Here is an 18,207-nt window from a genome sequence, read left to right on the forward strand (position 1 = left end):
GCCCCCTGTATCTGCCCCGCTTTGTGCCGCGCTGCTCTCTGTATCTGCCGCGGCTGCCCCCTGTATCTGCCCCGCTTTGTGCCGCGGCTGCCCTCCGTATCTGCCCCGCTGCCCTCTGTATCTGCCCCACTTTGTGCCTCGCTGCTCTGCATCTGCCCCGCTTTGTGCCGCGGCTGCCCTCCGTATCTGCCGCACTGCCCCGTGTCTGCCCCACTTTGTGCCGCGCTGCTCTCTGTATCTGCCGCGGCTGCCCTCTGTATCTGCCCCGCTTTGTGCCGCGCTGCTCTCTGTATCTGCCCTGCTTTGTGCCGTGACTGCCCGTATCTGCCGCGCTGCCCCCTGTATTTGTGCCGCGGCTGCCCCTTGTATTTGTGCCGCGGCTGCCCCCTGTATCTGCCGTACTGCTCCCTGTATTTGTGCCGCGCGGCCCCCTGTATCTGCCCCACTTTGTGCCGCGGCTACCCTCCGTATCTGCCCCGCTTTGTGCCGCCGCGGCGGCCCCCTGTATTTGTGCCGCTGCTACCCTCCGTATCTGCCCCGCTTTGTGCCGCGGCTACCCTCCGTATCTGCCCCGCTTTGTGCCGCGGCGGCCCCCTGTATTTGTGCCGCGGCTACCCTCCGTATCTGCCCCGCTTTGTGCCGCGGCTACCCCCTGTATCTGTGCCGCGCGGCCCCGCTGTATCTGTCCCTGAATCCTCCGCCTCCCTCGCGGGGGAGGGCCGGGTGAAAGGTCGCCGCCAGTCCTGACCTCGCGTCCAATTGGCGAGGGCGGTGCTGGCGCATCCCGGGCGACGGCGGCCAATGGTGGTGCGGTTTGTTGCGCGGTGCAGCTGGCGGTAATGTTGTGAGTTTCACTGGCGGTTGGATCCTCGGGCTCGGCGAGGAATCGACAGCGGCTTCCACCCGAGGCCCACACGCCAGTCCGCCCGGCCGCCGCCCTGCCCTGCTCCTGCCCTCGCCCCGCCGGGGCTATGGTGTTCCTCAAGCTCCGAGACCAGGTGAGCCTCAAGCCGCTCCGCGCACCTTGCTGCTGGCGGCAGGGCCGCTGCTGGGGCCTGGGGTCCCGGCCCGGCCCAGGCCTGGCCAGGCTGGCAACCGGTGACCGAGGCCAGAGTGCGGGGAGGAGGGAGAGTCAACGAACGGCCAGTGTCAGTGAGCCGGGGCGGGCAGCTCCGCCGGGACCGGGGCGGGCTCTCCTCCCGTCCCGTCCCTCCCACTACACCGGGATTAGGCTCATCCCGGCTGAGGTGATGATTCACCTTGACTCCGGCGTTGCTCGGCGAGTGCCCCGCTTCCTCCTCCGCAGCTCACCTGAACACGGCCTCCGAGCCCTCTACAGACCGGTGGGTGGGAAGTGTCCTGGGGAGATGTGTGTATTTGGGGAGCTGGGTGACCGGTGGGTGTGTCTGGCGGCGGGTCGCCACGGACGCTTCGCTCGGGCTTTTGTCACCCAATCCCTGCCCGACTCGACACTTTGTGCACATGTTGTGTCCTGGGTTTGAGCGAGGTGTTTCTTCCAGAGAGTGCAGAGGCTGCAGCAAGTGGTGGACGAGGAACTACGCTGCCCTTTGCTGCTGATGTGCAAGAGGTCTGCGACGAGTTTGCCTGTCCGTTGTCTTCATCTAAAATAGTGGCGATTCCGTCTTGCCAAACTAAATTGAATGAAAACGTGGTTCGTTCGGCATGTTGTTTACGGTCATAGATTGATCGTGATCTGCTCTTTAATAATCTGTACGTATGTCCCCTTATACAAATAAAGGTAACAGACAAGCGGGTGCGTGATAAATGATGTGTTAGTTGAGGGATATCTTCCAACAAGTTTGATCTTTCTGTATGACAGATATTGCCAATTATTTTACTTGTGTATAATCCCGATTTTCTTATCACTTTTTTCCTCAAAAAAAAAAAAGATAAGCAAACGATCTCCCTTTCTATCCCCGATCTAATTTATGCCTTAATGACGATTTCACAATTGTCCTTCATGGAACACATTACTTGAAACCTTACAATTGAGACTCCAATTTTGTCACATTTTCAGACCATCTCTTGTCAAAGTTACTTACGTTAGTGACAATTATCCTTGTTCTCCTCCAACACCCCTCCACCTTTGTTCAATTGAATACGAATACGATCACGTGATTCATTCCAAATGCATTCCGTTTTTGCTTCACTTCCTACTCCTATGCCGTTATCTCTATGTCGCTCAGGCTTTATCATTCTTCCTTATAATTTCTCTTTGGCAGCCTTCGTCATTTCAGTTGGATAATGGTGTTACCAATTTTTGCTTCACTGGCACATTTCCTGAATTATATACATCAAGAGGCTCTTTGGCCCAACTGGACAAATTACCAAAATATCCCATCCAAGCTAGCTCAATTTTCTCACCCCTGGCACTAAAACTCCTAAATCTTTCCTATCCCACCACCCCCTTGAAACATTTCTCCAGAGATTTCTAGTAAATCTTTACCCTTAAACCAATGCCCTTTAGTTCTTGATTTCCCCACCCCCTGGAAAAAGATGGCAATCACAATATCTAGTCTCATGATTTTATTAACCAAAAAAAATAATTTAAAAAATGGACCATCTCCGACATCTCCCTACTGTTTCTGGATCTCACCATCTCCATCACAGGAGACAGACTAGTGACTGACATCTACTACAAATCCACTGACTAAAAAAAACCCTGCCCTTCACCCCTCATCACCCTGATTTCCAAGGAACTAAGTCCTAGACTGTCCAGTATCTTCCTTTAACTCATGCACTTGAGCCCTGCCACCTTCCTCGTAAATCTTCCTTGCATTCTTTCCAGCTTAATGGCATCTTTCCTTTTGTAGAGTGTCCAAAGCTGAACACAATACTCCAAGTGTAGCCTTGCAACGTCTTGTATGACTGTAACGTAATGTCCCAACTTCTATACTCATTTCCTTTTCTGATGAAAGACAATGTGTCAAAAGTCGTCTTCACTTCCCCTTCCACCTGCAATGCTGCTTTCAAGGAACTATGAACTTGCACTCCTCGATCCCCCTGTTCACTTGCTCTGCCGATCAACATCCTGCTGTAATTCTGGACCACTATCTTTACTGTTTATGATGCTGCATATTTTGGTGTTATTTGCAAACTTCCCAATCATGCCATGTGCATTCTTATCCAAATCATTCATCTGGATGGCAAATAACAATGGATGCAGCATTTATCCCTGAGGCACACCACTAGTCACATGCCTCCAGTCCAAAAAGCAACCTTCTACCACCACCCTGTTTCCTACCATCATACTAATTCTATATCAGGTTAGCTAGTTCTCCCTGAATTCCATGCATTCTAACCTTCCAGAGCAGCCTAACATGTGGAACCTTAAGAAAGTCTTTGCTGAAGTCTGTATGGACTACAACTATGGCCCTCTGCTCCTCTACCTTCTTGGTGACTTATTCAAAAAACTCAAATCAAATTCATGAGATGTGATCTCGCACCATACAACAATGCTGACTATCCCTAATCAAACCTTATCTTTCAAAATGAACAGCTGATTATGTCTGACCTACGCCTCCTTTTTCATGACCGTGGCCTCAATTTCTCTCCTCAGAGGGTCATTCCCGCCTGCCTTGCCCTGCACTCTAAAAGGAACATGCGTACCTTGAACTCTCACCATCACACTTTCAAACACATCCCACTTTCTGGACTGAAGAAGGGTATCGACCCGAAACTTCACCCAGTCCTTCTATGCATAGATGCTGCCTGTCCCGCTGAGTTACTCCAGCATTTTGTGTCAATCCAGTGTAATCCAGCATCTGCAGTTCCTTCCTACACCATCTCATTTTCTGGACATTCTTTTGCCCCCAAAAAAGCCCACTCTGATTATCTTTTGCCCGCAAACAGCCCACTCCGATCAACTTTTGTCAGTTCCTGTCTAATACCATCAAAGGTTGCCTTGCCCCAATTTAGAACTTTAGCTTGAGGGCTGCCCCTGTCCTTATGCATGACTATTTTAAAGCTAATGGAACTGTAGTACCAACTGCTAGAACCAAAATGCTCACCCACTGACACTTTAGTCACTTGCTCTGCCCAATTACCTAAGCGTTATCCTTTCCCATATAGGGTCCTCTTCGTCTTGCCCAAGGAATTTTTCTTGAACATGCATTGTACCCTATCTAAGCCTTTGGCAGTCGCAGTCCATATTGGGAAATTTTAAATCCCCTACAATGCAATCCTATTGGTTTTGCAGCTGCCTGCATTCTCTTGGAATATTTGTTCCTCTTAATCCCCTTGACTATTTAGGGGCCTTCAGTACAATCCCAACGAGGTTTTCACCCTCTTTTTATTTCTTGGCTCCACCCATATAGCCTCATGAAAGTAATATAATCTCAGACTACAGCAACAATGTTTTCCGTAATCAATAAAGAAATGCCTCCTCTCGTACCTTTACCTTATCATTCTTGTTGCACCTGTACCCTGGAACAATGCGTTTATAGTCCTGTCCCTCCCTTAGCCACGTTTCTGTATGGTTATAATGTTTCAATCATATTCCTATCCACACCCTTAATTCATCCGTGTTGCCTGTCAGACCTCTAGCTTTGAAATAAATACATTTTAATCCAACCGTCTTTCCTCGCTCTTTGCTGTGCTCCTGCCTATCCTGTCTACTGAATTTACTGTCAATGCCTTCTGTATAGACTTCTAGCCACCCACTTGCCTCACTACTTCATTTTATCACATTTCCTTTGCCAATTTAAATGAAACCTATCGTATGAGCTAACTTGCAGGCCAGGAAATTGGTCCCCCTGCAGTTCAGGTGCTTCCCGGCCTACTTATACAGTCACCTCTGTCGCAGAAAAGATCCCAGTGATCCCAAAATCTGAATCCCCTCAACTAATCACACATTCATCTGAGCTATCTTCCTATTCCTATCCTTACTGGCACCCCAAGAAATCATGGACCCTAGCACCAGGGAGGCAACACACCATCCTAGAGTCCTGTTTGTTGCTGCAGAATCTTTAGTCTGTCCTTCCAAACGAAAAAAATCTCCTATCACTGTAGCCTTGTCTGACGTCACTCTACCCCACTGTGCCTCAGAGCCAGGTGTGGTGGGCCACTTCATTCTAACTCCAATCTATGAAGCCTTCAGTTTCTTAATCATATTTTCTTTTGTTTTATAATGAAAAAGCAAAATACTGTAGATGCCAGAAATATTTATGAGTTGAAACGTATTCAATCTGAAATATAGACTGCCTCCATTGATGCCACCTGATCTGAGTACTTGCAGCATTTTCTGTTTTTATCTTTGTCTTAATATGCTCTGATGAAGCATCTTTGTAAATTGGGCTGTTTCATTGTGGGCCGAACATCCTGTTTGGTATACTGCCACATGCTATAATTTAAAGTTGTTGATATAAAACTTAATCAGCAGTATCGTTATTTCCATGATTAGGGCATTCCTAACAAGGTCATGTTCTCCCTGTTCCCCTTTGTTCATCTCATGTTCCCTAGCTTGTACTGGAGCTTACCAGGGAGAAGACAATTCTGGATTTAGTGTTGTGTAATGAACCTGATCTGATAAGGGGACTCGAGGTAAAAGAGTCATTCGGAGGCAGTGATCACAATATGATAAGTTTTACTCTACAAATTGAGAGGGAGAAGGGAAGTGTCAGTATTACAGTATAGCAAAGGGGATTACAGAGGCAGGAGCTGGCCAGATTTGACTGGAAGGAGGCCCTAGCAGGGAAGACGGTGGAACAGCAATGGCAGGTATTCCTGGGAATAATGCAGAAGTTGCAGGATCAATTTCTCCCAAAGAGGAGGAAAGATTCTAAGGGGAGTAAGAGGCATCCGTGGCTGACAAGGGAAGTCAAGTACAGCATAAAAATAAAAGAGAAGACGTATAACATAGCAATGAAGAGTGGGAAGCCAGAGGATTGGGACTTTAAGAGCAACAGAAGATAACTAAAAAGGCAATACAGGGAGAAAAGATGTGGTTCGAGGGTAAGCTAGCCAATAATATAAAGGAGGATAGTAAAAGCTTTTTTAGGTATGCGAAGAGGAAAAAAATAGTCAAGGCAAATGTGGGTCCCTTGAAGACAGAAGCAGGGGAATTTATTATGGGGAACAAGGAAATGGCAGACGAGTTGAACCGGTACTTTGGATCTGTCTTCACTAAGGAAGATACAAACAATCTCCCAGATGTTCTAGTGGCAAGAGATCCTAGGGTGACGGAGGAACTGAAGGAAATCCACATTAGGCAGGAAATGGTGTTGGGTAGACTGATGGGACTGAAGGCTGATAAATCCCCAGGGCCTGATGGTCTGCATCCCAGGGTACTTAAGGAGGTGGCTCGAGAAATTGCGGATGCATTGGTAATCATTTTCCAATGTTCTATAGATTCAGGATCAGTTCCTGTGGATTGGAGGGTAGCTAATGTTATCCCACTTTTTAAGAAAGGAGGGAGAGAGAAAATGGGAAATTATAGACCACTTAGTCTGACATCAGTAGTGGGGAAGATGCTGGAGTCAGTTATAAAAGACAAAATTGCGGAGCATTTGGATAGCAGTAACAGGATTGTTCCGAGTCAGCATGGATTTATGATGGAGAAATCATGCTTGACTAATCTTCTGGAATTTTTTGAGGATGTAACTAGGAAAATTGACAGGGGAGAGCCGGTGGATGTGGTGCACATCGACTTTCAGAAAGCCTTTGACAAGGTCCCAAATAGGAGATTAGTGGGCAAAATTAGAGCACATGGTATTGGGGGAAGGGTACTGACATGGATAGAAAATTGGTTGACAGACAGAAAGCAAAGAGTGGGGATAAATGGGTCCCTTTCAGAATGGCAGGCAGTGACCAGTGGGGTACCGCAAGGCTCGGTGCTGGGACCACAGCTATTTACAATATACATTAATGACTTGGATGAAGGGATTAAAAGTACCATTAGCAAATTTGCAGATGATACAAAGCTGGGTGGTAGTATGAACTGTGAGGAAGATGCTATGAGGTTACAGGGTGAATTGGACAGGTTGTGTGAGTGGGCGGATGCATGGCAGATGCAGTTTAATGTGGAAAAGTGTGAGGTTATCCACTTTGGTGGTAAGAATAGGAGGCAGATTATTTTCTGAATGGTGTCAAGTTAGGAAAAGGGGACGTACAACGAGACCTGGGTGTCCTAGTGCATCAGTCACTGAAAGGAAGCATTCAGGTACAGCAGGCAGTGAAGAAAGCCAATGGAATGTTGGCCTTCATAACAAGAGGAGTTGAGTATAGGAGCAAAGAGGTCCTTCTGCAGTTGTACAGGGCCCTAGTGAGACCGCACCTGGAGTACTGTGCGCAGTTTTGGTCTCCAAATTTGAGGAAGGAATTTCTTGCTTTGAGGGCGTGCAGCATAGGTTTACTAGGTTAATTCCCGGAATGGCGGGACTGTCATATGTTGAAAGACTGGAGCGACTAGGCTTGTATGCACTGGAATTTAGAAGGATGAGAGGGGATCTTATCGAAACATATAAGATTATTAAGGGGTTGGACATGTTAGAGGCAGGAAACATGTTCCCAATGTTGGAGGAGTACAGAACCAGGGGCCACAGTTTAAGAACAAGGGGTAGGCCATTTAGAATGGAGATGAGGGAAAACTTTTTCAGTCAGAGTTATAAATCTGTGGAATTCTCTGCCTCAGAAGGCAGTGGAGGCCAATTCTCTGAATGCATTCAAGAGAGAGCTAGATAGAGCTCTTTTAAGGATACCGGAGTCAAGGGGTGTGGGGAGAAGACAGGAACGGGGTACTGATTGAGAATGATCAGCCATGATCACATTGAATGGTGGTGCTGGCTCGAAGGGGCAAATGGCCTACTCTTGCACCTATTGTCTATTGTCTATAAAAGTGGTTAACCATTTCAGTTTTTCTGGTTGAGGTACTTTTACAGCCTTTTAGAAAGAGAACCATGGTTTAGGTCGAGCGACAATGAGGAACTGATACCATTTTCCAACTCAGGGTTACGTGTGACTTTGTGGAGAATTTGTAGGATGTAATGTTCTCATTTGGCTGTTGTCCTTTGTGCTGGAGGAGACACGTTTGGGAGATGCTACTGGAGTATTCCTGATGAATAACTGCAGACATTGCAGTGATTCTAGGTGGTGGGATATGATTCACAACTACTTTAGTCTTTTCTTTGATGCTCGCATGCTGGGTTCACAAATATTCTTGGAGCCACCTCTTACCATGTACTTGTTGCCCACATTCAGTTTTGTCAAGATGTGGCAGGACTGTTAAGTTTTGTTTTCATCTGTTAGTTGTGGGATTGCTTCATTCTGTGTATTGTGTGTGGGTTTTGACGTTTAACATTTTGTACTCCTGCATTGTGATTTTGCCATGTTCACACCTTATTTTTAGGTATGCCTGGTGCTGTTACTGGCTTGTACATCTCTGCTCTACGATTAATCCCTTGGTTTAATTTGAACACCTTTTAATAAGCATTGGCAGTGGTCTTTTATTGTCAGGTGTACTGGGATACAGCAACAAAAAAAAACTTGCTTTAGATGCAAAAGAGAAAATAAATAAAATGACGAACATGGTTTTGCAGCTACAAAGAAAGTGAAGATACAAAAGGCCACAATTGGGTAGATTAGAAGATTTGCAAATGAGAGGTGCATCAAGAGTCTGAAAACAGCGGGGAAGAAGCTGTTCCTGAATGTGGTGGCACATTCTCACAAGCATTTCTATCTTCTGCCTGCTGGAAGAGGAGAAAAGAAAAGGGGGAATGCCTGGAGTAGAAATGGTCCTTGATTATGTTGGCTGCTTTCCTGAGGCAACATGAAAAGTAGTTGGAATCGATGGCGACTATTGAGGGGGGGGGGGGCTGTGTTTGTAACTATCTGCATCTTCTTGTAATCCTGGGCCACAGTTGTAATAACAAGTTGTGACACATCCGGATAGGATGCCTTATATGGTGTATCTTTCGTGATTAGTAAGAGCCGTTGGGGATGTGCCGGAAAATCAAGAGTCTAGAGTGTTTAATTGTCTTATGTCCTGATAAACAGAACAATGAAATTCTTACTTGCAGCAGATAGTAGGCCTGTAAACACAATACAAAAAGATAATAAATTAATAAACCCAATACTACTGCAAAAAACAGTCCATAGTTCACAGTTGAAGTTAGTGTGCAATGTTCAACAGTCTGATGTTAGGAAGAGGTTATTCTTGAACCTGGTGGTCATCTTTTTCAAACACATACTACCTTCCCAATCGTAGGAGTGAAATGAGAGCATGGCCAGGGTGGTTTGGGCATTTAATGATACTGGCTGCCTTTTACCCATCACAGGTACTGACATCCTCTTTGGTGAGGATGTCAGGCCATGGTGGACTGGCAGTGTCCACTATTCTTTGTAATCACCTTGGTTTCCGGGTGTTCGAGTTGCTGAACCAGGCTGTGATGCAACCAGTCAATATGCTCTCTATCATACACCTGTAGAAGTTTACAACATTATTTGTTGGCATACTGAATGTCCTTCGTCATCTGAGGAAGTGGAGGTGTTGCTGTGTGTTCTTTGCTGTAGAGTCAAGCTGCTTGGACCAGGACAAGTGTTAGTGATATTTATACCAAGAACTTGACACTCTCGACAATAGCCTTTACAGCACCATGGTTTGTACTAAATGTTGTACCCTTTATCCTTTATCTGTGCACTGTGGTCGGCTTGGTTGTACTTATGTATAGTCTCTTTGACTGAATAGCTTGCAAACGAAAGCTTTTCACTGTGCTGATACATAAACTAAACTATTTTAGTAGTTTTAATAATAAAATAAACTAAACTAAACCTTCATAATGAGAGGATTGCAGTCGAGGAGTAAAGAGGTTCTTCTGCAGTTGTATAGGGGCCTGGTGAGACCACATCTGGAGTATTGTGTACAGTTTTGGTCTCCTAATTTGAGGAAGGACATCCTTGCAATTGAGGCAGTGCAGCGTAGGTTCACGAGATTGATCCCTGGGATGGCGGGACTGTCATATGAGGAAAGATTGAAAAGACTAGGCTTGTATTCACTGGAGTTTAGAAGGATGAGAGGGGAGACATATAAAGTTATAAAACGACTGGACAAGCTAGATGCAGGAAAAATGTTCCCAATGTTGGGGGAGTCCAGAACCAGGGGCCACAGTCTTAGTATAAAGGGGAGGCCATTTAAAACTGAGGTGAGAAGGAACTTTTTCACCCAGAGAGTTGTGAATTTGTGGAATTCTCTGCCACAGAGGGCAGTGGAGGCCAAATCACTGGATGGATTTAAGAGCTCTAGGGGCTAGTGGAATCAAGGGATATGGGGAGAAGTTGGGCACAAGTTCAGCCATGATCACAATGAATGGCGGTGCTGGCTCGAAGGGCCGAATGGGCTCCTCCTGCACCCATTTTCTATGTTTATATAAACTGAGGTGTGTACCCCACACTGCCTCCTGAAGTCGATGAACAGCTCCTTTGCTTTGTTGACTTTGAGGAGGAGGTTGACACAATGTGTTGGTGTAACTTGCGGATCAGACAGCATCTCTGGAGAAAATGGATAGGAAACCCTTCTTCAGGCAGATTGTAAGAGCCATAGAGTGATACAGCATGGAAACAGGCCCTTCGACCCAACATGCCCACACCGGCCAACAATGTCCCAGCAACACGGGTCTCACCTGCCCCCGTTTCCTCCATATCCCTCCAAACCTGTCCTATCCATATACCTGTCTAACTGTTTCTTAAATATTGGGATAGTCCCTGCCTCAATTAACCCCTCTGGCAGCTTGTTCCATTCACCCACCACCCTTTATGCGAAAAAGCTACCCCTCAGATTCCTATCAAACCTTTTCACCTTCACATCTGGTCCTCGATTCACCTACTCTGGGCAAGAGACTCTGTGCATCTACCTGATTTATTCCTCTCGCGGTTTTATAAATCTCACTAAGATCGCCCCTCATCCTTCTGCGCTCCAAAGAATAGAGTCCCAGCCTACTCAACCTCTTCCTATAGCTCAGACCCTCTAGCCCTGGCAACAACCTTGTAGATCTTCTCTGTACCCTTTCCAGCTTGACAGCATCTTTCCTATAATATGGTGCCCAGATGGAGGTGGTTGGGGGGAATCTTCTGGTGGTGGATGTAATGTACTGGAAGCCCTCCCCCCCTGCTGATTAATGTGTACGCCTCACCCATGCAGAGCGAGCGGCTGGTCGTTCTCCAGCAGCTCCCACAGCTGCTGGCCACATTCTGGCTGCTCATTCTGGCTGGTGACTTCAACTGCATCATCAATGCGGCTGGACAATCCGGCAGTGCTGACAACAAACTGGACAGCACCTCGAAGCTCCTGATGGAGACGGTCAAAGGCGCAAAGCTGCGCGACGCCTTCAGCGACCCTGCAAGTGGGTCCCAGTCACGGTTCACCTGGTCGAGACCAGACGGTTCAGCCCGGTCCCGGATAGACTTCCACCTTACGTCGAAGGCTGTCATGGTCAGACACACCGATGTCATGCCCTGACCACTCCTCTGACCAGTGCCTCCTTCAGGCTTCCTGTCACCGACAGGAGAACCGGAAGGCAGGCAGATGGACGTGGAAGTTAAATGTGAAGCTGTTGACCCCAAAGAAAATTGAGGAGCTACAGAGGGACTACGCATGTTGGAGAACTGTGAGGCCCCTCTTTGACTCCCCGACACACTGGTGGGAAGCAACCAAGGAGAACATCAAGAGGTTCTTCATCTCCAAAAGGGTTCAGAGAGCAAGACTGTCAGAGAGAATTGTGTCAACTACAGCCAGATTTGCAGCAACTGCTCCTTCTGCAGTCAAGAGAGGTGGATGCGAGGGAGGAACTTAGAGAGTTGAAGGGCCGGCAACCTCGGCTCTTTACCTCTGAATCCTCCAAGATCATCTTCCGATCCAGGGTTCGCCACATGGAGCAGGATGAGACGTGCTCACGAGCCGAATACAACTCAGCCGGTCAACCATCGCTTCCGCGAGTCAAATGAATGGATGGAGCCAGTCAACTCCTCTAGGGTCAGCGGTTGGTCCAGACTCTCCCGCTTGCTGTCCTCCAAGACCGCCTTGATAGAGGACAGGAAGTTCTGGGAGGCGGTGCTGTCTGTGGCCTTTCTGTCGGACAAACCCGTATAAAAGGATCTGCAGATCCTCAGCACGTCCATCTGCAAGGATGTTACCGAGCCGTCCTCCTCCCCAAGGCTGTTGATCACAGAGCTCCCCCTGTGAACCTTATGGAACGAGAAGCTGCACGACGCCTTCAGCGACCCTGCAGGCGGGTCCCAGTCGCAGTTCACCTGGTCTGCAGAGTGTGGAATTGCAAAGTGAGTCTGGAGAGGTTTGCAAGGGTCCCTGTCACGATTTATTCCGAACAGCTCCGTCACAGACGACTCTGATTTACGGACTGTTCCCAGGGATGCATTCAGAGACTGACATCAAGTTCTGTTGGATGGTCATCAACGCTCTTTGGTCTGCCAGAGCTTTGTTGACCTCCCAGCATGGCCCGCTGCAGACTGCAGGAGTACGTGCTGAGGGACGCACTGAAGCTCTGTGAGGGAGGACCACAGTCTAGGGTCCTTCCGCTGCTGGACATGGGGGGCAGGGTGTTGTGGAGACGCCCCTCAAAATAAAGGAAGGGATTCCACGCTAGTGGTCCACATGAGTGGCTAGGGTATGGGGTAAAATTGTGTAATTTGTGTAAACAGTATTGAATGTATGTATAGCCTCCGAGAATGTTGGATAGAGTTTTGTAAGGATCATGTATTGTATATATTTATTTCTGGAATAAAGTCTATTTTGATTTTTTTTTTTAAATGGTGCCCAGAACTGAACACAATACTCTAAATGTGGCTTCGCCAACGTCTTATACAACTGCAACATGACCTCCCAACTTCTATACTCAATACTCTGACTGATGAAGGCCAAGGTGCCAAACGTCATTTTGGCTATCTGCGACTCCACCTTCAAGGAACTATGCACCTGCACTCTGCTCTGCAACACTCCCCAGAGCCCGACCATTCACTGTGCAGGTCCTGCCCATATTAGACTTCCCAAAATGCAACACCTCATTTCTCTATTAAATTCCATCAGTTATTCCTCAGCCCACCTAGCCAATCAATCAACACCCTGCTGCAATTTTTCACAACCATCTCCACTATCTGCAAAATCATCCACTTTTGTATCATCTGCTAACCTTGCCGTGTTTGTTCTCATCCAAATCATTGATATAGATGACAAACAGTAACGGGCTGTAACGAGCTAGCACCGAACCCTGACGCACACCACTAGTCACATGCCTTCAGTCTGAGAAGCAACCTTCCACCATCATCCTCTGCTTCCTTCCATGAAGCCAATTTTCTATCCATTCTGCTATCCCTCCTTGGATACCATATGATCTAACCTTCCAGAGCAGCCTACCATGTGGAACCTTGTTGAATGCTTTGCTGATATCTATCTATCCATCTATCTATCCTCGTTTGTCTGCTCCTGAACTACAGCCAAAACGGTAGATGATAGCGTGACAATTTTAGGCCCACCTTACTCGCCATCGTCCCTTTGGTGCTAATGGAAGTTTCATTGAAATCGGTGTTATATTTTTTAAGTTATTCACATTTTAAAGTTTAAATCTATCTCCTAGGGGGGGCAGGAGGGAGGATAAGGGGGAGTGAGGGGGGAGGGCGGAGGGGGGAAGGGAGGAGAGGGAGGGGGGGGAAGGGAGGAGGGGGGAGGAGGGAGTGGGGGGGGTGAGGAAGGAGCAGGGAGAAGGTGGGGGTGGGGGAGGGGAGGGTGCTGCACCAATGCAGCAGAGGTTTGCGCCCAACGGGTCCACTTGGTCTAGTATATACTATATCTACAGTGGGACGGGCAGCATCTCGGGAGAGAGGAATGGGTGACTTTTCGGGTCGAGACCCTTTTGTGTCTACCTTTGATTTAAACCAGCATCTGCAGGCAGTTCTTTCCTATTCTCTATCTGCAGCTCTGCCCTCATCGGCTTTTTTGGCCATATCTTCAAAAAACTCAATCAGATGTTTAACACGCGACTTCCCACTTACAAACCCATGATGACTATCCATAATCAGCCCTTATCTGTCTAAATGCCTGTATATCCTATCCTTCAGAATACTCTCTAGTAACTTTCCAACTACAAATGTTAAGCTCACTGGCATATAGTTCCCAGCATTTTCCCTGCAGCCCTTCTTGAATAGAGGCACAACATTTGCCAACCTCCAGTCTTCTGGCACCTCTCCTGGATTTAAAGACGACTTGTAAAATTCAACCAGGCCTCCTGCAATTTCCTCTCTGGTTTCCCACAATGTCCCTGGATATATCTGATCAGGCCCTGGAGATTTGTCTACCTTCATACACGATAGTACCTTCAGCACCTCTTCAACCATAACACTGACTGCTCTCAAGACACTTCTATTGACTGCCCCAAGTTTCTCCGTTCTCCTGTCTTTCTCCTTGGTAAATACAGAGAAGAAATACTCATTGAGGACCTTGCTCATCTCCTGTGGCTCCATACAGAGGTGACCACTTTGATTCCTGAGGGGTCCCACTCTCTTTCCAGTTACACATTTCTCCCTTATGTATTCATAAAATCTCTTGGGGTTGCCCTTCCAGGGAGGGAGGGGGAAGTAAATGGAAGCCAGAAAAAAACAGGACGAGGCTGGCCACAAATGGTTAGGGCAAGGAGGTTGCCTAATAGGCTGATTGTTGGCTTGGGATGGTGTGATCCCAAGATTGATACATTTTTGCGCACTGTGGAACTGGTTAACCAACCTTTAGTGGAGGAGGGGGGTGGGAGAGTGTTTGATTGAGGGAGAGGTTCTTGTCTTGACACTGCTCCAAAGGTCTTAATCTCTTTCCTATATTCTGTCTCGTTATTGAGATCTAGCCCATAATGGTGGTGTTATCTGTAAATTTTTTAATGGGGTCAGTTCAGAATTTTTTGAGCAGTCATTAGTGTATAACGAGTATAGTAAAGGGCTGAGAACACCTGTGTCGAGAATTATCATCGAGGATGTTTTTGTTTTTGCCTATCCTTTCTGATTGCTGTCTATGAGTCAGGAATCAAGGATCAAGTTGCAGGGGGGGGGGGGGGGGGGGGGGGGGGAGTATTGTCAGTCATTGGCTCAGGGGTTTGGAGATGAGTTTGGTTGGAATAATGGTGTTGAAGGTCAAGCTATCGTGTCTCTAGTTATGAGAATGTGGATCTATAATTCTTTTCATAAGTCACATTTATTCCTTGTAGTTGCCTGCCAAGAGGCTTCAGTGACCTGCTAATCCTTTGTTTACCATTAAAAAAAATTATGATAGCACGACTCGTGGCCAACATTTCTCAGTCAACATTTTTCTGATTTGTCTTCAGCCTGCAGAGGGGAAAAGAAAAAGCTCAGACTCCCTTGCATTGTGTTTGGGTTTTCAGTCAGAGGCACAGACACAATTCTTCAATGTCACCTTGAAGTAAAATGTCTACAAATGTATATCAACCTCAGGAAAGGGTTTTCATTTCTCCAAAATCATTTGCTGTTAGCTACCAGTTTTGAGAGATTTCTGACATCTTGCTGTAGTGATGCCATCATTGGAGCTGAAGCTCATGGCAGACCAAAATATTTTTCTCAGAATCAGGAACTCCAGTGCAATTTTCAACTTAAAAACATTTCTTTGTGTAAAATAAAAGTTCGGAACATACACATGAGATTTAAATAAAAGTTAGATATTTCAACTTTTTAAACAATCTATTAAATGTTGATATTTTCTGTGGAAATGCACCTAGATTTTACTTTTCAACGTTGGAGAGATTAGACTGTTGGGTTTGGTACAATATTAAAAACTTGCAAAATGTCATTATTAGTTTTTCAGTACAGAAAGTTTTCTTCTGCAGCTCTGAAGAATACACTGAAAATTTTGCAAAGCAGTGCACCCTGCAGAGCTGCAGGAAGTCACTGACTATTTTATATATTTTTACATTATATAGCATATGTCCTTGGTTAGAAGTCATTTTGCAGTGCAATGATTGCAAATATTATGATGGTAAAATGGGAAAGAATACGATTGATCTTAATGGTGGTGGTGGCAGATACGATAGTGGTGCTGAAGAGGCTTTTAGATAGGCACATGAATATGGAAAGAATAGAGTGATATGGATCATATGCAGGCAAATAAGATTAGTTTATCTTGGCATCATGTTCGACACTTATATTCTGGGCTGAGGGGCGTGTTCCTGTACTGTACTTTTCTGTGTTCCTTGTCATGGCTGCTGTCAAATACCAATTGCTGAGCCTTTGCTGTCTGAAGTTCATCAAGAAGAATGGCAAACTTTGATTATAGTCGATTTATATGGATTAATACATTTTAATAGTTTGAACAATAGTTTAATAGTTTGAACATTTGCACAGTTAATTTTAGGTTAATGTAATATTAGCCAATTTTTATTAACCATGTCTGATTCAGATTTCCATTTATGATATAAAATTTAAGTTTTCATTTATTTTACTATCTGAGGGACTCTTCATGACAATGGCTGTACTTGAACTACGACTTCTCCATAATTACCACAAGTGAAAATTCTCTGGTGCATTTCTTTGCGTTTTATTGACCTTTGTGTTTATCCCTTGATCTGCACTGGTTTTGTCGTGTGCACTGATACGAGAGTCCCTAAGTGAATGGTTTCTGGTTGGATTTGTCTTGTGCAATAAGAACAAAATATAACGATTGTGTCATGCAAGCGGAAGTTGCGGCGCCTAACGGCTGCGGCTCGCTAGCAGTCTGTTCGTCTTTTTTCCTTTTTTTTTGTTGTGTGTCGGTGTTGGGATGGTTTTTGTATTTTTTTTGGTTGTGTATGTGTGGGGGGTGGGGGAAACTTTTCTCTTCCTCACGGCGCGGGGTGCGGCTCGGCTGCGGGGCCTAACATCGCCCGGTGCGGCTCGGCCGCTGGACTTTACATCGCCCGGTGCGGCTTGGCCGCTGGACTTAACAGTGCCTGGTGCAGCTCGGCCGCGGGACTTAACATCGCCCGGTGCGGCTCGGCTGCGGGACTTTACATCGCTGGTGCGGCTCGACCACGGGACTTTTCATCGCTGGTGCGGCTCGGCTGCGGGACTTAACATCGCCCGGTGCGGCTCGGCTGCGGGACTTTACATCGCCCGGTGCGGCTCGGCTGCGGGACTTTACATCGCCCGGTGCGGCTCGGCTGCAGGACTTAACATCGCCCGGTGCGGCTCGGCTGCGGGACTTTACATCGCTGGTGCGGCTCGACCACGGGACTTAGCTGCGCAAGGCTTGGTCGCGGGGCCTTTCATCGCCCGGCTCGGCCGCGAGACGTTTCAGCGCCCGGTGCGATTCGGCCGGGGGGACTTCCATCCCCTTGCGGGGACTGCGGGTCGGTCGGGGACGAGCTGTCTGTCCGTGGGCGTGGGGAAGAGAGTGGAAGTTTTGTTGCCTCCATCACAGTGAGGGGGTGTTTGGAGTCACTGTGATGGACGTTTGTGTTGGGGCTATGTGTCTTGTGTTCTTTTTTTCTATGACTGCTATGTAGTTTCGTTCGGTACTTCGGTACCGAATGACAAATAAAGCTCTGTTATACTGTTATACTGTTATACTGTTATGTAATTGAGCTTTGTTGATTGATACTTTATTATCACATGTGACATGTCAGAGTGAACTTTGTTTTGTAGGCTACACACAAAGTGCAGATTTGCCATGTATTGGGCTCCGATAAAGTTACACAGTGTTTAATGTAGTCCCCCCAATGGTCTCTCTTCGTCCTCGGTGCCCCCCCTCCCCCACGCCGGTTCCCTTTATTCTCGGCGGCCCCCATGCTGATTCCCTCTTTGTTTTCTCGGCGCCCATGCCGGGCCCTCTATGTTCTTGGCGGCGCATCTTCGACCTCGGGCACCCACCATGAGCCCATCCGACCTCCGGCACCCATTGTGGACTTGTCAAACCTACGGCGCCCACTACAGGCCCATCCTTTGACGCCCGCTGCTGGGTCCTCTCTTGGATGGCACTGCGGCGCTCGCCGGGAGCTTCCGCCGGCCCTCCTCGCTCCTCGACGGCCCTCCTTGATCTTGCGAAGCGGGTTTGACATCTGCGATGGGCGAGCCGGGCCTACTGGGCGGGTTCAATGTTCCCGGTGGATGAACCGGTCCTACTGAAGGGCTTGGCCCCGCTCGCAGGGAGCACTCCAGCCGCGCGGCTCGCCGTGAACACTCCGAAGATGCTGTCCATCGTTCCAAGCATTT

General features: G+C 47.3%; 1 protein-coding gene across 1 annotated transcript in view; it reads left to right on the forward strand.

Annotated features, from left to right (window-relative positions):
* Positions 1–794: 794 nt before the first annotated feature.
* The window catches only part of LOC144604070 (serine/threonine-protein phosphatase 6 regulatory ankyrin repeat subunit A-like), a 181,662-nt gene continuing 164,249 nt past the window's right edge, over positions 795–18,207 (forward strand). The window contains exon 1 of the mRNA XM_078418157.1: positions 795–998. Coding sequence (XP_078274283.1) covers positions 972–998 — 27 coding nt within the window. The 5' untranslated portion in view covers positions 795–971. The remainder of the gene's footprint in view (positions 999–18,207) is intronic.

Source organism: Rhinoraja longicauda, chromosome 2 (assembly GCF_053455715.1).
Source record: "Rhinoraja longicauda isolate Sanriku21f chromosome 2, sRhiLon1.1, whole genome shotgun sequence".
NCBI lineage: Eukaryota > Metazoa > Chordata > Chondrichthyes > Rajiformes > Arhynchobatidae > Rhinoraja > Rhinoraja longicauda.